The sequence below is a fragment of the Onychomys torridus genome, chromosome 15, assembly GCF_903995425.1.
Source record: "Onychomys torridus chromosome 15, mOncTor1.1, whole genome shotgun sequence".
Lineage (NCBI taxonomy): Eukaryota > Metazoa > Chordata > Mammalia > Rodentia > Cricetidae > Onychomys > Onychomys torridus.
The window spans coordinates 2,302,894-2,320,611 of NC_050457.1; the positions used below are offsets into that span (position 1 = coordinate 2,302,894).

Below are 17,718 nucleotides of genomic sequence, written 5' to 3' on the forward strand. Positions count from 1 at the left end.
GCAACAGCTCCTGGGTCCCTTCCCTGGATACCAGCCATCCTGGGGGACCTGCCCAACTTGGCCCAGTTTCCGGCCAATCGGCAGGCCCTGCAGGAAGGCTCCCCTTTTCCAAGAATGAAGGCAGACCCTGCAGTCTTCACACCCTGCCCCACACCCATTTGCCTGAGACCCCAGCCACTTCCTGAGACTCAGAGACCAGCCCCCAGCTTCCATCCTGCCCTGGAACTCCCACCTGGACCAGAGGTGAGTGCCTGGGGTCACACCCAGAGAGGCCTGCACCTGGGTCACAGCCCAGGGCACCAGCCACTCCTGGGAAGACCTGCCAAACTGGGCCCCAGGTTCTGGCCATTGGGCAGGACCCTCCAACCCCACCAGAAAGGTTCTCCCCCTCCAAGATCCTCTGGTGAACCCTACAACCTCCACGCCCTGCCCCCACACCCATCTGCCCAGGACCCCAGCCACTTCCTGAGACTTAGAAACCAGCCCCCAGCTTCCATCCTGCCCCGGAACTCCCATCTGGATCAGAGGTGAGTTCATGGGGTTGTAGTCAGGGAGGCAACCACCTCTGGGTCCCACCCCTGGGCACCAGCCATCCGGGGAGGACCTGCCCAACTTGGACCCAGTTTCCAGCCATTCCTCAGGCCCTGTGGGAAGGCTCCCCTTTTCCAAGACTGCAATCTCCACACCCTGCCACCACACCCATTTGCTCCAGACCCCAGCCACTTCCTGAGACTCAGAGACCAGCCCCCAGCTACCATCCGCCCCAGAACTCCCATCTGGACAAGAGGAGCTCCCATCTGGACAAAATAAGGAGACCCCAGGGACGACTTCCTGAGACTCAGAGTCCAGCCCCCCAGCTCCTATTTGGCCAGCACTCTCATCTGGCCCAGAGCTCCCATCTGGCCCAGAGCTCCCATCTGGACCAGAGAGAGGCTCCCTAAATCTGTCAGCTCTGACTGGACCAAGTACACTGATAAGACCAAGAACAAACCCATGAGGAGATGGACAGACGTCAAGGCAGAAGTACACACAACAAAATAAAGACCAATACAGCATCACCAGAACCTAGCCCTTCTCCAACAGCTAGACCTGAACATCATGGAATGGAAGAAGAAGAAGAAAACAACCTTATAAGTAACATCATGAAGAGGCTAGAGCCTTATATAGAAGAAATCAAAAATAAAGTGGAGGAACAGACAAACAAAAAATGGGAAGAAAGAAAAAAATGAAGAAGACACTAGCAGAAGGAATGCTGGAAATAGAAAATCTGAGTAAACAAACAGGAACTTCAAGAGGCAAGTATAACCAACAGAATGCAAGAGATGGAAGAGAGGATCTGTGGTGTTGAAGATACGGTAGAAGAAATAGATTCATCAGTCAAAGAAAACACTAAAACCAACAAAGTCATGACCCAAAATGTCCAAGAAAGTTGGGACACCATGAAAAGACCAAACCTATATAAATAATAGGGATAGAGGAAGGAGAAGAATACCAACTCAAAGGCACAGAAAATATGTTTAACAAGATCATAGAAGAAAACTTTCCCAACTTAAAGAACGAAATGCCTATGAAGATACATGAAGCCTATAGAACACCAAACAGACTAGACCCTCCCCCCCAAAAGCCCCCTCGCCACATAATAATTAAACAACTAAATGTACAGAATAAAGAAAGAATATTAAGGGCAGCAAAGGAAAAAGGCCAAGTGACTTATAAAGGCAAACTCATCAGAATAACACCCGATTTCTCAATGGAGACTTTGAAAGCCAGAAGGACCTGGACAGATATAATGCAGACACTAAGAGACCATGGATGCCAGCCTAGAGTAATATACACAGCAAAACTTTCAATCATCATAGATGGAGTGAACAAGACCTTCCAAGACAAAACCAGATTTAAACAATACTTATCCACAAACCCAGCCCTACAGAAAGCACTAGAAGGAAAATTCCAACCTAAGGAAGACAGATACACCCATGAAAACACAGGCAATAGATAACACCACAGAAGTAAACCCCAAAGAAGAGAAGTACACACACACTACCACCAAAAAATAAAAATAACAACAGGAACAAACAATCACTGGTCATTAATATCCCTTAATATCAATGGACTTAATTCACCTATAAAAAGACACAGACTAACAGAATGGATACGAAACAGGACCCATCTTTCTGCTGCATACAAGAAACACACCTCAAATTCAAAGACAGACACCTCCTAAGAATAAAAGGCTGGGAAAAGACTTTCCAATCAAATGGTCTTAAGAAGCAAGCTGGTGTAGCCATCTTAATATCCAGCAAGATAGACTTCAAACTTAAATCAATCAAAAGAGATGATGAAGGACATACTCATCGCAGGAAAGATCCACCAAGATGAAGTCTCAATTCTGAACATTTATGCCCCAAACACAAGGGCACCCACATATGTAAAAGAAACATTACTAAAGCTTAAATCACATATAAAACCCCACACATTAATAGAGACTTCAACACCCCACTTTCAACTCTGGACAGATTGGCCAAATTGAAACTTAACAGAGACATAATGGTCTTAACTGATGTTATGGCTCAAATGGAATTAATCGATATCTACAGAACATTCCACCCGAACAAAAAAGAATACACCTTCTTCTCAGCACCCCAAGGAACCTTTTCTAAAATCGACCACATACTTGGCCACAAAGCAAATCTCAACAGATACAAAACAATTGGAATAACCTGTGTTCTATCGGACCACCCTGGTTTAAAGTTAGATTTCAACAACAGAGAAAACTACAGAAATCCTACAATCTCATGGAAACTAAATAATGCTCAACTGAATCACCAATGGGTTAAGGAAGAAATTAAAGATTTCCTAGAGATCAATGAAAATGAATACACCACATACCCAAACTTATAGGACACTATGAAAGCAGTTCTAAGAGGGAAATTCATAGCACTAAATGCCCACATAAAGAAGCTGGAGAAATCTCATGCTAGTGACTTGACAACACACCTGAAAGCCCTTGAACAGGAAGAAGCAAAGTCTCCCAGGAGGAACAGACACCAGGAAATTATCAAATTGAGAGCTGAAATCAATAAAAAAGAAATAAAGAGAACAATACAAAGGATTAATGAGAGAAAGAGGTGGTTCTTTGAGAAGATCAACAAGATAGACAAGCCCTTATCCAAACTAACCAAAAGACAGACAGAGAGCATCCAAATTAACAAAATCAGAAATGAAAAGGGGGACATAACAACAGACAATGAGGAAATCCAGAGAATCATCAAGTCATACTTCAAAAACCTCTACTCCACAAAACTGGAAAATCTAAAAGAAATGGATAATTTTCTGGATAGGTACCACATACCTAAGTTAAATCAAGACCAGATAAACCATTTAAATAGTCCAATAACCCCTAAGGAAATAGAATCAGTCATTAAAAGTCTCCCAACCAAAAAAGCCCAGGACCAGATGGTTTCAGTGCAGAATTCTACCACATCTTTAAAGAAGACTTAATACCAATACTCTTTAAATTGTTCCACACAATAGAAGCAGAAGGAATATTACCAAACTACTATGAGGCTACAATTACCCTGATTCCTAAACCAAACAAGGATGCAACAAAGAAAGAGAACTACAGACCGATCTCCCTCATGAACATTGATGCAAAAATACTCAATAAAATACTGGCAAACAGACTCCAAGAGCACATCAAAACAATTATCCACCATGATTAAGTAGGCTTCATCCCAGGGATGCAAGGGTGGTTCAACATACGAAAGTCCATCAATGTAATACACCATATAAACAAACTCAAGGAAAAAAACCACATGATCATCTCACTAGATGCAGAAAAGGCATTTGACAAAATCCAACACCCCTTCATGATAAAGGTCTTGGAGCGATCAGGAATACAGGGAACATACCTAAACATAATAAAGGCAATCTACAGCAAGCCAACAGCCAACATCAAATTAAGTGGAGAGAAACTCAAAGCAATACCACTAAAATCAGGAACAAGGCAAGGCTGTCCCCTCTCCCCCTACTTATTCAATATAGTACTTGAAGTTCTAGCCACAGCTATAAGACAACATAAAAAGATTAAGGGGATACAAATTGGAAAGGAAGAACTCAAGCTTTCCCTATTTGCAGATGACATGATCGTATATATGAGTGACCCCAAAAATTCAATCAAGGAAATGATACACCTAATAAAAACCTTCAGCAACATAGCAGGATACAAGATCAATTGAAAAAAATCAGTAGCCCTCCTATATACAATAGACAAACAGGTTGAGAAGGAAATCAGAGATACATCACCCTTTACAATAGCCACAAATGATATAAAATACCTTGGGGTTACTCTAACTAAGCATGTGAAGAACCTATATGACAAGAACTTTAAGTCTCTGAAAAAAGATATTGAAGAAGATGTCAGAAAATGGAAAGACGTCCCATGCTCATGGATAGGCAGGATTAACATAGTAAAAATGGCGATCTTACCAAAAGCAATCTACAGATTCAACGCAATCCCCATCAAATTACCAACACGATTCTTCATAGACCTGGAAAGAATAATACTCAACTTCATATGGAAAAACAAAAAACCCAGGATAGCCAAAACAACCTCTGGAGGCATCACGATCCCCGACCTCAAGCTCCACTATAGAGCTACTGTAATAAAAACAGCTTGGTACTGGCACAAAAACCGACATGTGGACCAATGGAATCGAATTGAAGACCCTGACATTAATCCGCACACCTATGAACATACAAGTTTTGACAAAGAAGCCAAAAATGTACTATGGAAAAAAGAAAGCATCTTCAACAAATGGCATAACTGGATGTTAATGTGTAGAAGGCTGCAAATATATCCATATCTGTGACTGTGCACAAAACTTAAGTCCAAGTGGATCAAAGAGTTCAACATAAATCCAGTTATTCTGAACCTGATAGAAGAGAAAGTAGGAAGTACTCTTGAACGCACTGGCACCGGAGATCACTTTCTAAATATACCAGTTGCACAGACACTGAGAGAAACAATCAATCAATGGGACCTAATGAAACTGAGAAGCTTTTGTAGAGCAAAGGACACGGTCAACAAGACAAAGCGACAGCCTACAGAATGGGAAAAGGTCTTCACCAACCCCATATCTGACAGAGGGCTGATATCCAGAATATATAAAGAACTCAAGAAATTAGACATCAAAATGCCCAACAGTCCAATTAAGAAATGGGCTATAGAACTAAACAGAGAATTCTCCACAGAGGAAGTTCAAATGGCTGAAAGACATTTAAGGAATTGCTCAACATCCCTAATTATCCAGGAAATGCAAATCAAAACGACTCTGAGATACCACCTTACACCTGTCAGAATGGCTAATATCAAAACCACAGAAGACAGCTTATGCTGGAGAGGATGTGGAGCAAGGGGAATTCTCCTCCACTGCTGGTGGGAATGCAAGCTTGTACAGCCACTTTGGAAATCAATATGGCGCTTCCTTAGAAAATTGGGAATCCATCTCCCCCAAGACCCAGCTATAGCACTCTTGGGCATATACCCAAGGAATGCTCAATCATACCACAAGGGCATTTGCTCAGCTATGTTCATATCAGCATTGTTTGTAATAGCCAGAACCTGGAAACACCCTAGATGCCCTTCAACTGAAGAATGGATAAAGAATATAGGGTACATATACACAATGGAGTACTACTCAGCAGAGAAAAACAATGACATCATGAGGTTTGCAGGCAAATGGATGGATCTAGAAAAAATCATCCTGAGTGAGGTAACCCAGACTCAGAAGGACAAACATGGTATGTACTCACTCATAGGAGGATACTAGATGTAAAACAAAGATGACTAGACTGCTACACAACTCCAGGGAGGCTACTTAGGAAATGGGACCCTAGGAAAGACACAGGGATCACCCAATGACAGAGAAATGGATGAGATCTGCATGAACAACCTGGACGACAGTGGGAGTAATGAAGGGCAAGGTTTGAGGGAAAGAAATCTTAGGGGAGCAGGAGATCCCAGCTGGATCAAGAACAGAAAGGGAGAACGAGGAATAGCAGACCATGATAAACGAAGACCACATGAGAACAGGAATAGGCAGAGTGCTCGAGAGGTCTCCAGAAATCCACAATGATACATCCTCTGTAGACTGCTGGCAATGGTTGAGAGAACGCATGATCTGACGTGGTCTGGTGATGGGATAGCCTAATACCCTAACAGTCGTGCTGGAACTCTCATCCAATAACTGATGGAGGTGGATGCAGAGATCCTCGGCCAGGCCCCAGGTGGAGCTCCAGGTGTCCAGTTGTCGAGAGAGAGAGGAGGGACTGTGGGAGCGTGAATTTTTGAGACCAAGATTGCAAAAAGCGCAGGGACAAATAGCCGAACAGATGGAAGCACATGAATTGTGAACCAAAGGCTGTGGAGCCCCCAGCTGGATCAGGCCCTCTGGGTAAGTGAGACAATTGAATAGCTTGAACTGTTTGGGAGGCATTCAGGCTGTGGGGCCAGGACCTGTCCTTAGTGCATGAGCTGGGTGTTTGGAACCTTGGGCTTACACAGGGACACTTTGCTCAGCCTGGAAGGCAACGACTGGACCTGCCTGTACTGAATCCACCAGGATGAATTGAATCCCCAGGGGAGTCTTGGCCCTGGAGGAGATGGGAATGGAGGGGAGGGGATGGGGAACCCATAGCTGATGTGTAAAATTAAAACACAAATATAATAATATTAATTAAAAAAAATATACCAAAAAAAAATAAAACATTTAGCATGATAACTACAGACTTCACAATACTGAACACATAACTCTTCCTGGATGCCATGTCTAAATGAGAGATGAAGTACAATCTGCCCTCTCAGGATTGTTAGTATAAAAGTAGATCAACTATGTAGCACAGTAACTAACATACCTGGGTTCAAATTCTTTCAAGGAGTTCAAAGTATAAAAGGAAGGAAAACATATGCTACTTCTAAGCATGAAAATCCCTCAGTATCTCCTTCCTGGATTATTTTCAGGACAGACCACAGATTTCACAATGTACAGATCCCAAAATCTATGGATGCTCAAGATCTTGCATAAAATACTTTGATGCCTACATATATACTTTATATCCTCCCATATGCTTCCGATCATCTATAGATCACCAATAACTAACACAATCTAAACATATGCACATGACTGTTATACCATACTGTTGAGGTAATAATACTAAGACAGTCTGTAAATGTTCTGTAGAGACGAAACTTTTCCTAAATATTTCCTATATGCACTTTGGGAAACCTATAGATAAGGAGAGCAAACTGCTTTTTCTATAGATTATATTCTTTTGTAAAGTACTCCAACTTACATCATTAGACTTGCATTTTTCCTTGTGAGAATATATAGTCCATTCCAAAAGCATATTTACTGGTTTTGTCAAAAGTCCTGAAGTTTCACTTCCTGACCAAAAGATTTCAAGAAGAATTGCTTTTTCTGTTACCTTTAGACTCTGAGAATGGGACCAGTCACACAACCTAATTAAAATATAAACAAAAGATAAATTATTATGCCAATATAACCATGGTAGTCATCACACCTATTTTTAATAGGACAAGAATGTTACCAATTTTTGAGAAATGACAGTAAAGGACAAAATGTTAAAAAATAGCTTCACAAACTGGGTACGTCACATTAAGCAGGCAGTCCCAGTGCTGGGGAAGAAAAAGAGGGTTTCTGGAGCCACTGGTCACTACCTTGTGAGCTACAGGAGAAAGAAAGACCGCTGTCTCAAAATAACTGTCAATATTCCTGAGGAATGACTCTCAGGTTGAGCCTTTGGTCTCTGTATACACGCACACACGTGCACTGATTCTCTCTCTCTCTCTCCATATAAATATACATATAAAATGAATGTGCACAGAAAAAAATGGTCTCAGTTAGATACAAATCAGTAATGTATACAGGGCATTTAGGAATTAGAAAGAAAAAGAATGTAATAAGCAAATCATCACTGCCAGTGGGTTGTATTTGAAAACTGAAACAAAACTTACACAGAAACATAGAGACTTCTTAAAGACAGATACATATATAATTAGAAACATAGAAAATATTTCTTGTGATTAACACTTACTTTTGACTCAAATGTCGTACTTCACTTTCAAGTAAATTAAAGAAAAACTTGAGCAATGTAAGATGGACCACCTTAGAACCAATATTTTCTGATATTTGATGACAGAAACCTTCATTGAAAAGGCAAGACCTGAAAAGTATGAACCCAACAATGTATTTCATAAAATTAAAGGTACTGAATAAATTGTGGACAAAATATTTCTTTTTTTAAGATCACAATTTTATCAAAATCTTCAACAAATTTAAGGTAAGCTCAATAAAAATTTTCTTTATATTTCAATCTTGTCAAATACAGAAGATTTAGTTCTTTTTTGTTTCTGTTTTATTTTATTGTTTGTTTTTTAAGACAGGATTTCTGTTTTGCCCTGGCTGGACTAGAACTCCCTTTGTAGACCAGGCTGGCCTTGAACTCACAGATATACACCTGCATTTAGGTCTTAACACAAATCTATTTCTCTGGTCTCAATATAATATCTAGCAACTATCAGTATTCTCCTTGTCCACTTGATTTCACTGGTAAGAACAAAGACACAGGAATTTCATCAAGTCCTTTTGATCCACTACGATTTCAGTTTATAATACTAATTATAGTATGCTTCCTTACCCATGATTATTTTCATTTCCACCTCCTTAATAAATGGGGATACATGACTGCATATTTATCTTGTCATAACCATGTACAACAGAACTTTAAATGATAATTGTTGTGTTCTACTATGCACTTGAATTTGGCTTGTGCATATGAGGAAAGAGCACAGTTCTATGGTGTACATGCATGCACGCACGCACACGGGCGCTAAGTAAACAAGTTTGTTACATTTTTTATGTGTGGATGTTTCTGCATGCATGTATGCCTATGCCCCATATGTATCTAGTGTTAGCAGAGGTCAGAAGAAGGTAAGGGCATTGGATCCCGTGGAACTGAAGTACAGAGAGTCATGAGCTACCACTTGGATGCTAGGAATGGAACCTGGGAGCAAAAAGTGTATGAACCCCTAAGCCATCTCTCCAGCCCTGCAATGTAGTTTTACAGAGAAAGTAAGACCACTAATAAATTCTAAGACTTACAGAGACAGAAGTTAGGCAACAGTATTCATTATTTAACTCAAAATTTTCTTATTAATAATATCAAAAATGTATCTGTTGCATTTTATTTCTGCCTCCAGTGTCCTTGACTTTGTGAGTCTGTTTATGTGCATACATGTTTGTGTGCACGTGGAGACTAGAGGCTGATGTCAGGCATCTTCCTCAATCGCTTGCCACCTCATTTTTAAAATAGACTCTTCCCCTTCTCCCTCACTCCCCTCAAGATGGGGTTTCTTTGTAGCCCTGGCTGTCCCGGAACTCTCTTTGTAGATCAGGCTGGTCTTGAACTCTGAGATCCACCTGCTTTGTCTCTTGAGTACTGGGATTAAAGGAGTGAACCCCCACACCCAGTAAAATGAACTCACTAATGCAGCAAAACTAGTCACTGGTCAGCAAGTCTGTGTCTGTCTCCCCAGTGCCAAGATTCAAAGCATACTGTCACCATATCAGTATGCTTCTCAAAATGAAAGTTCAGGGGACTGAACACAGGTCCCATGCTCATGTGGCAGGCACTTTATTGACCCATAGTCTAGAGTTTAAAACACACTTGGTCCCAGTTAGTTTGCAACAAAACCTGGGTATGTTCTCAAGAAACTTAAAAATATCTCACCTTTGCCTAGCTACTCAAGTGTCTTTTCTTCCTTATTTGAAGGATATTTGTGGATATATAAATGAAAAACTCTTTCCAACCAAGGAAAACTATTAAAGTTATACTACATATCATTAAACAATAGTTAGTTTAGCTAGATGAGAAAAAAAAAAACAAAAAACCAGGGACTTCTGGAGACACTCAGAAAACAAGAAAGGCCCGGGGAGATGACACAGTAAAGTAATGACATATCTGGGAGACAATAAGTGCTGGCTGAAACTCTAATTCTAATTCTAATAATATCAACCCCTAAAATAGATACTGCATAGATTGACAAATATTTTTGCTTTCTATGACTAAAATTTGATGCTGGTATTCAATAATTTTTCTTACAAATATGTATAAATTCATAATTTTGGAAACAAATTTAAAATTTGGTACTATTCTATTTATTATACTTAGTTTTTAAAAATATTGACAAACCTGATCAATATAAAGTTTGTCCTTTTCATACAAAACACAAGCATTCATATTTTTTTAAAAATACAAATATACTTTTTAAAATCAAGTTCTAAAAAACAGTCAAACAACTATTAGACAATTATGCATCCTTATATGAGAAACAACTTACCTGATTAGCACTTCCACCAGAGACCAGGCTCCTCCCCTACAGGCTGGACACTGAAAGAGCTCTAAGTAGTACCTTAGCATGGCTGGCGACTTCCAAGGAGGGTGCAGATGGAGAAGAGCTGACAATATATGAAAGTACCGACCAGAGAAGGTATCTATGCTATCCTATTATTTAAAAAGAAACAAAAGAAAACAATGTAGCTAAAATAGTTCATCAGGTAATTTAGTTTAAAACTAGACAATGACTCTAGCCTACTCTTGTGTTTAGACAATTATATCTGTTTGAAATAACAGGGAAGGTTATCATGGAGCTCTATACATCAGAAAATGTTAAGTATCAGGGGTAGCATTTTCAGATAGGATGATAGTGAGATTAAGAACATTTAAAGGAAGCAAAGGTGGAAACTCTTCATGTTCCATCCTTACATGTATTCAACATTACCACAGCATAGTTTATCCCTGTTATGGTATAAAGCCAGCACCCTGTTCAACACGATAGAAGGCTACTCCATAGATCTAACTAACTGTTTTTACCAACTACATTCACTTAACCTGTATACCACAAATAAAATGACTATTACTGAAAGCATTATAGCAATCTGATACCATAATCAGACATTTATGCCACAGCAAAAATAGGTAACATCTTATCTTTTTTAATTGAGTAATTTTTTTTTATATTTCGACCATCCTTTTTTTGTAATAGGTTAAGTCATTTATAGTAGGTAAATATTGTTAAAAATAGAAAAAGTGATAACAAATGGGTACTTCACTTTCTAGTAAAATGGGATGTAAAGAAAAATCACAATTAATAAAGTCACATTTTAGCACTCCTTAAAAAAATAATTCAAGTGCACAAGGTGTCCTTACCTGCAGAACATTCTCTAGAAGGGCATGGAGGAGGCACACAGGAGGGACATAATGGGCTTGCAAAGAGGAAAGCTCTTCAATGGCTTCTTTAAAGAACTGTCCCTCTATGAGGCTTTCAATTAAGTTTAATATCCCTCTGGGGAGCTCTGCATTTTTAACCTAAGAAAAAATAATTTTATGACTGAAAGAAGAAAAGTTTACCTCTGAGATCAGATCTTGAATGAGTAAAGAGCTTCTGTTTCCTCCTCTATAAGTAGGTGACTCCTGTCCTTACTACTTGACAGACTGCACGACGTTTGAACTTTTCTCGTCCCAAGCAAGTAACATGTATTACTGTGTTTCATAACTAGAAGGCTCTCAAAAAACCAAACAACAAAAACTAGAAGGCATGTGAAAGCGTTATTAGCTGTTTCTTTATTATTTTTCATTGCCTGAAGAGGTAAGATAAACTATTTCTCTGAAAGAAAGTCTTTAAGAGGCAATGTTTGTCTTACAAACCTGAGGGTAACTGTTATGGACTGGAACCATTCTAAAGACCACATGGAAGAAAATAATCCATTTAAAAAGAATGAATGGTGATAAATAAAAGAAAATATTTTAGAAGTTTTGGATCAAGAATTTAACACAAAAGTAGTAATTATAAAAGTTATGAAATATGAAAAAAGTATATACTTCATCTATGAGCACTAGGTACATTTTTTTTTTTCCTCAGCACTATTGATAGCTGGGTTGAAAATTTTTTTGCAAGAGAATAATTCTTCCCTACCCCATATCTGATTATAAGTAATACATTACCTTAAATCAAAATGACGAAAAATTACATTTCTTTTTTGACCCAAATCACCATCCATCTCCAAGCCCCTTACCTCTACATTGTATACAGGCTGTTTATCTATTGTGATGCAGTTGTATCGAACAGCCTACAAAACAACAACCATATAATTAAATTTAACAGTTTAAGTTGAAAACTATATTTCAGCTTACAAAGCACAAAACCTTGGCCAAACATTCAAAATAGCTTCAGGAACACATTAATAACTATAATTAATCTGATACTCATTCTGTCTCAAATTAGTAACTATCATCATTTTAGGGTAATAGCATTCTCATGAATAGACCAGTTCTATTGTCTCTTCCTCAATTAAAATAACTTCAGGTCATTTTCACTTTAGAGATCTGAAGTTATCTATTCTCCTTAGTACTTTATAATTAAAAATATAAATGCAGAGAACATTTTATATATAAGTCCAATGGGGGGAAAATGAGTCACGTTTTCTCAACAACCACACATAAAAACCTCTTGTATTGTTTTAAAATACCTGTACTTGTAAATTTTTAGAAAAGATTATAGTGAAAAATACCTGCAGCAAATATAAAAGATAACATCCTGATTCAGGAAAGTTCTACAAAGATATTCAATAAGCAAGCCAATAGAAAACAAGACAAAAAATTGGCAAAGCAATACACAAACTGCTAGTGAAGCTATAAGATGCATTGAATTTTGTTACTAAAAAGTTGTAAATTCAAATGATAATTGTCTGGCTTCTATTCTAGAAATGTAAAGTTAGAAAAAGAGGGCTCCTACTTTAACAAGATAAAAGTAAATCACCTGTTCTTAACCCCTTTCTTAAGCTCATCAAAGATGCAAAGCACAATAAGCCAGCCTGAAGTATCAGATTTCAAGTATCCACCAACACACAATATTCCCTAAATACCACCAAGTATCTGGATTCAAACAATCCATAATTCAAACAGACTTCCCAGTAACTTACAGCTTACTAAAGGAAGAGTTTTAGTGTGATAAGCATTACCTGAGCTCTATATATATCTCTGTATATCTGCTTCTTTAAGGCATTTTTTACTTCCGTGAGATCCATATTTGTCTTGAGATCCTTGGTTTTTGATTCATTGGCATAATCAGTAAGAAGAGAACTCTTCAGTTCTTTCTATATACATGTAAAGAAATTTAGATACTGTAAAAATTTTCATTTGAACCTATCATAAAACCAAAGTCTTTTATACTTTTTCTATACATAACCTGAAGGTAACTTTATACACAACTTAAGTGTACCTAGCCTGTTTTCCTTGGTCCATAACATAAGATGAAGCATAGATTTTCTACTTTACATTAGAAATTTTCAACATCATGTGCCACTGAGAAGGACTTGTTCTCAAGTGTTTCAGCCTTTTGATTTTTGGATTTAGAATGTTCAATCTATATATTTGGAACATAAAATAAAGTTACATTTTAGGAAAAGCTTATCTAAGAAAAATCTGTTTGAAAAGGGAGATAATTTTATTATAAATGGTCTGTATTCTACCAAAGAACAAAATTAGAAACAATATTCACATTTGAAGAGATTTTATGAACTATAAACAGATGTAGTTTACTGTGGTGTTTTCCACTTTAAAAAAAAAAGAAAAAGAAAAATCTGCCCCAAGGGTGCTCCTACCAAGAGCCAAAGAACACCAAAACCAGACACGAGAAGCCCTCTTCGGAGTTGTTGACCAGGGCTGTCCAGGGGACTCCCAAACATACAGCCTACTCCTACTGACCTTGTCACCTGTATCCTCTGAGAGGTGGATGGTAAGTCCCTATTGCTGAAGACGCCATACACTTCAGAAATTCTATGCAAGCTTCACAGGTAAGGAGGCAACCAACAGGCCTATCCAGCCATGAAACCCATGAACAACATCAAAGAACAGCATGGCACGATAATCTTAAGGATGCAGTAGTGGCATGCAGAGCATGGCAGGAAACAACTGTTTTCTAATTGGATTTAAGACCCACTCAACAAGAGGAAAATTGTGCATGGTTCTAGAAACCTACATAGTGCTAATGAAGTCAGGGTTATTGGAGGAGAATCTATACTTCTAAGTTACTATGTCAGCATAATCCCTAAGAGCAATCTATATTTGTTCTTAATACCCACATACAAGGGTAGTCCTTCACCCTACATCAAGGAAACTTCTCTTTGCAACAGACAGGGACCATTACAGAAAACCACATTCAATCCATATGTAGACTTGTAGACTGCATCTAAGGCTCAGGGAACCTGAAGGAAGAGGGGCCGGAAAGATTTTAAAAGTAAGAGGGATCAGGGAGTTTATGTGAGATTGTGTGTCTCCTAGTAACATCAGAAGCTACATCCATAGTCTCACCAACATGACTGTCTAAGCATGAGCTGAACAAGGAAGACACCAATGGGCATGCCAGAATGGATGGGGAAAGCCTATGAGGCCTCAGTCCTACAGAAAGAACTTTAGGCAACTGAGAAAAGCTGGGAGTGGAAGAGGCATTCTTCCCCAGGCAAACACACAGCTCTTGGTTGTCCAGTGCCAACAGGTCAGCCCTAAAAGCATATATGCAATAAGTAACATTATATGGACTAAACAGGTTAGAGTTAGGAATATATATGTTCATGCAGATACATATGTGTGTGATTATTAGTAAATAATTAGTGAAAAAAGAGGTCATAAATTTGGAGGAGAATGGGGAAGGGTATATAGGGAGGAAAAGAAAAAATGTTGTAATTTCAAAATTTTTAAATGTTAAAAAAGAGATTTACCTCTTTTCCAGATCTCTTTTTTCTTTTTATGAAAAACTTAATTTTAGAATCATAATTAGCCCAAATTTCCTTATGTATCCATATAAAAAGTTTTATGATAGACCACACTTAATTATATTATATTGTATCTAATAAATGTATGTATAATAAGTAAAATAATATATGGAAACAGAATTTAATATAGCAAACACCTTTAATAGTCACATTGCCTTTCTAGATTATAAAGGAAAACTTCAAAACACACATCCTATCACCTCACCTGTACTCTGTAATGCACGTGCTTTTGAAAAGGACTTCTAAGTGTGTCATGCTCATCATCAGTTTTGCAATAACCTTCTTTTTTGTTCTTTTTCCTCAAAATGTAAGTCCTTTGGATATTTTTAACTTTTTTCTTAGTTTCTTTCTGTATTTTGACCACAATTAAACAAAGCAGAATATGTATTAAATGCTACAAAATCCAAATAAGCTTTAAAAAAGTATGTGTGTGTTGGGGGAGAGGCTTTCAAGTACATTAACACATTGATCAACAGAGCTCTACGCACAGGAAAAGCTCACCCACATGCTAGTGTGTATACATTAGGAAAAAACATTTGGGAAAACACACATTGTCCCGACGATAATAACTTCATTCCTAGGAATACATTCTCAGCTAGGAAATCCTGGAACATGTGTACCAAGAGCCACTTGTTCATAGCAGAACTGTTTGATAATCTCAAAACAACCAATCAAATACTTACAGAAACAAAAAGAAAACCAAATGCCTATGAACAGCAACAACAAAAAAATGGATGAAGTTTAAAAATGCAACACAAATGAACAACCAAACATATAGGTGAGGAAAATGTCCAAAAATAGTGTGACCTACAAATGTTCATTTACAAGCAAAACTAAATGCCATTTTAAAATGAAAAAAAAAAAAAAAGAAAAAAGGAAAAATAATGTAAGTTGTAAAATAAGGAACACTTCCAGGTAAAATGGAAAAGTTACAGTTAGAAAATGATACAAAGTTGGCTTAAAAATTGTTAAGACTGATTCTTTCCCTGGCCAATGAGTTCATAAAGTGGCATTTTTTTTTTTTCTTCCTTTAGAAACATGGCATAAATGTCATATAACACTTCTATAAATGTACTTCACAAGAAATTTCATGACACATTGTATTTAGTAAATTTAGAAAGGATTTATAAGCTAAAATGAATTTTTTGGTGAAAATTTACCTGATTCTCATGTGTATGTCTTCTGAATGTATTTCTCTTTTTAATAGATTTCATATCTTTTCTGCAGTCTCTGAATTTTTCTTTTTTGTGATGTTGACTCAGAGCAAATCTATCATTAACATTTTCATCACGATTTTCCATTTTGTTCTACATGTTTATAAAATTAATTATACTCTGGGTTAGTACAGCTTCAACAGAACCAATGGAAGACACAGAAAACTTCAGAAAGACAGGCTTTTTATAACACACGAGATTAAATTCAAAATGCAAAGTGATTTTTAATACATCCCAGTTCTACAAAAAGGGCTAGAAAACAAATGCTTTAGTATCCCATGTTTTACAAACAGTAAGTTACCAGAAATACTCAGTTAACCTGCTTATTATTCAGAGTAAGAAGTATTACAATCTCTTTTCTTTGAGGCACGAGAAATTTCTATGCTAATTTTATGGACAACCTCCTAACTTTATTTTAATAATTTCCTTATATTTTACAAATTATCTATTTTTATATATTTAATAACATGAAATCTATTTTGATAACCTCCTGTTCATACTGCATTTAGAATGCATTATTTTAGACACATCAATTCAAAAGGCCTCACTAAAGATGTGCATATGATTATAGAAGGGAGTTGTAAAAGGCACAAATAGCACTGTATTCAGGAGTAGGAGCAAAAAGGCTAAAGTATTTTAATCTTAGTAAAACTTGTCATGTGATTTAAGAAACTACAAATTTTAAAAACTTCCAAATTGTTCCTAGCATGAATACAAGTTTCTGTTTACATATAAAAATGTTTTAGTTTAGACTAATAGTTGCTGAGTGATTGATTTGATAAACTAACAAACAGACCTATTACACATAGCATGAACTGAACATTAGCTTTTCTACAGCAGAACCAATGAGGCTTTGTCGTTGTTGTTTATGACTAATGTCTGTGACACACTGCTGCACAACAGCTTTGGTCTTCCCATTTTGTTGTTTTTTTCTGTTGTCTTGTTCTTCATGTTAATACAAATTAGTGTTAAGCTCTGTTCTGTTCACTTAGTTACATGTCTGACTTTAGACCGCTATGAACAGAGTGTTCAGGGATGAGGAAAAGAATTCTCTAGGCACATATGCATTATTTCAAAGAGTCCTAAAACATAGACTTAGAAAAACTTGTACCCAACTCATCGATTTCAGATCCCAAGATTTACTTTATATATATATATATATACCAAGAATGGGCTCTCTTCTATAATTCTTTAGGAAAAGATCAGAGAATATTAATACATAAAATTTTACCTGGGTTCTATACATTCTCTCTCCAGCAGCTTTCATTTCAAGAAATCCTGTGTCTTTCTTAAGATCTTTGCTTTTTTTTTGATTGCTGTATTTGGTCCAACCAGAACTGGTTTGGGAATCTTCATCATTCTGAATTTCTTTCTGTATGTGAATAAAAAAGTTTAGGCCATTAACTAAGTATAATAATGTTATTATGCATATTTATTATATATATTTTATGGACTTCAACTTAATATATAATTGCATATGCTGTCTGATCAAGTCTTCCTAAAAGAAAGGTTATAAAAAACTGGTAAAATATTTCAAGGAACCAATGCTTACAGCAAACTTTCTAAATAGTAGTGATTTCTGTATGTCACAT

At 37.3% G+C, this 17,718-nt stretch overlaps 1 protein-coding gene across 3 annotated transcripts in view; it reads right to left on the bottom strand.

Annotated features, from left to right (window-relative positions):
* The window catches only part of Slf1 (SMC5-SMC6 complex localization factor 1), a 78,191-nt gene that overhangs the window by 26,879 nt on the left and 33,594 nt on the right, over positions 1 to 17,718 (bottom strand). For 2 of the 3 annotated variants that reach the window (XM_036206771.1, XM_036206772.1), the window contains exons 6-14: positions 17,358 to 17,498; positions 16,073 to 16,219; positions 15,118 to 15,261; positions 13,101 to 13,235; positions 12,156 to 12,209; positions 11,290 to 11,448; positions 10,421 to 10,584; positions 8,116 to 8,244; positions 7,354 to 7,519 (exon numbers count right to left, since the gene is read on the bottom strand). In XM_036206771.1, coding sequence (XP_036062664.1) covers positions 7,354 to 7,519; positions 8,116 to 8,244; positions 10,421 to 10,584; positions 11,290 to 11,448; positions 12,156 to 12,209; positions 13,101 to 13,235; positions 15,118 to 15,261; positions 16,073 to 16,219; positions 17,358 to 17,498 — 1,239 coding nt within the window. The remainder of the gene's footprint in view (positions 1 to 7,353; positions 7,520 to 8,115; positions 8,245 to 10,420; positions 10,585 to 11,289; positions 11,449 to 12,155; positions 12,210 to 13,100; positions 13,236 to 15,117; positions 15,262 to 16,072; positions 16,220 to 17,357; positions 17,499 to 17,718) is intronic. The other variant, XM_036206773.1, reaches the window with a different exon arrangement.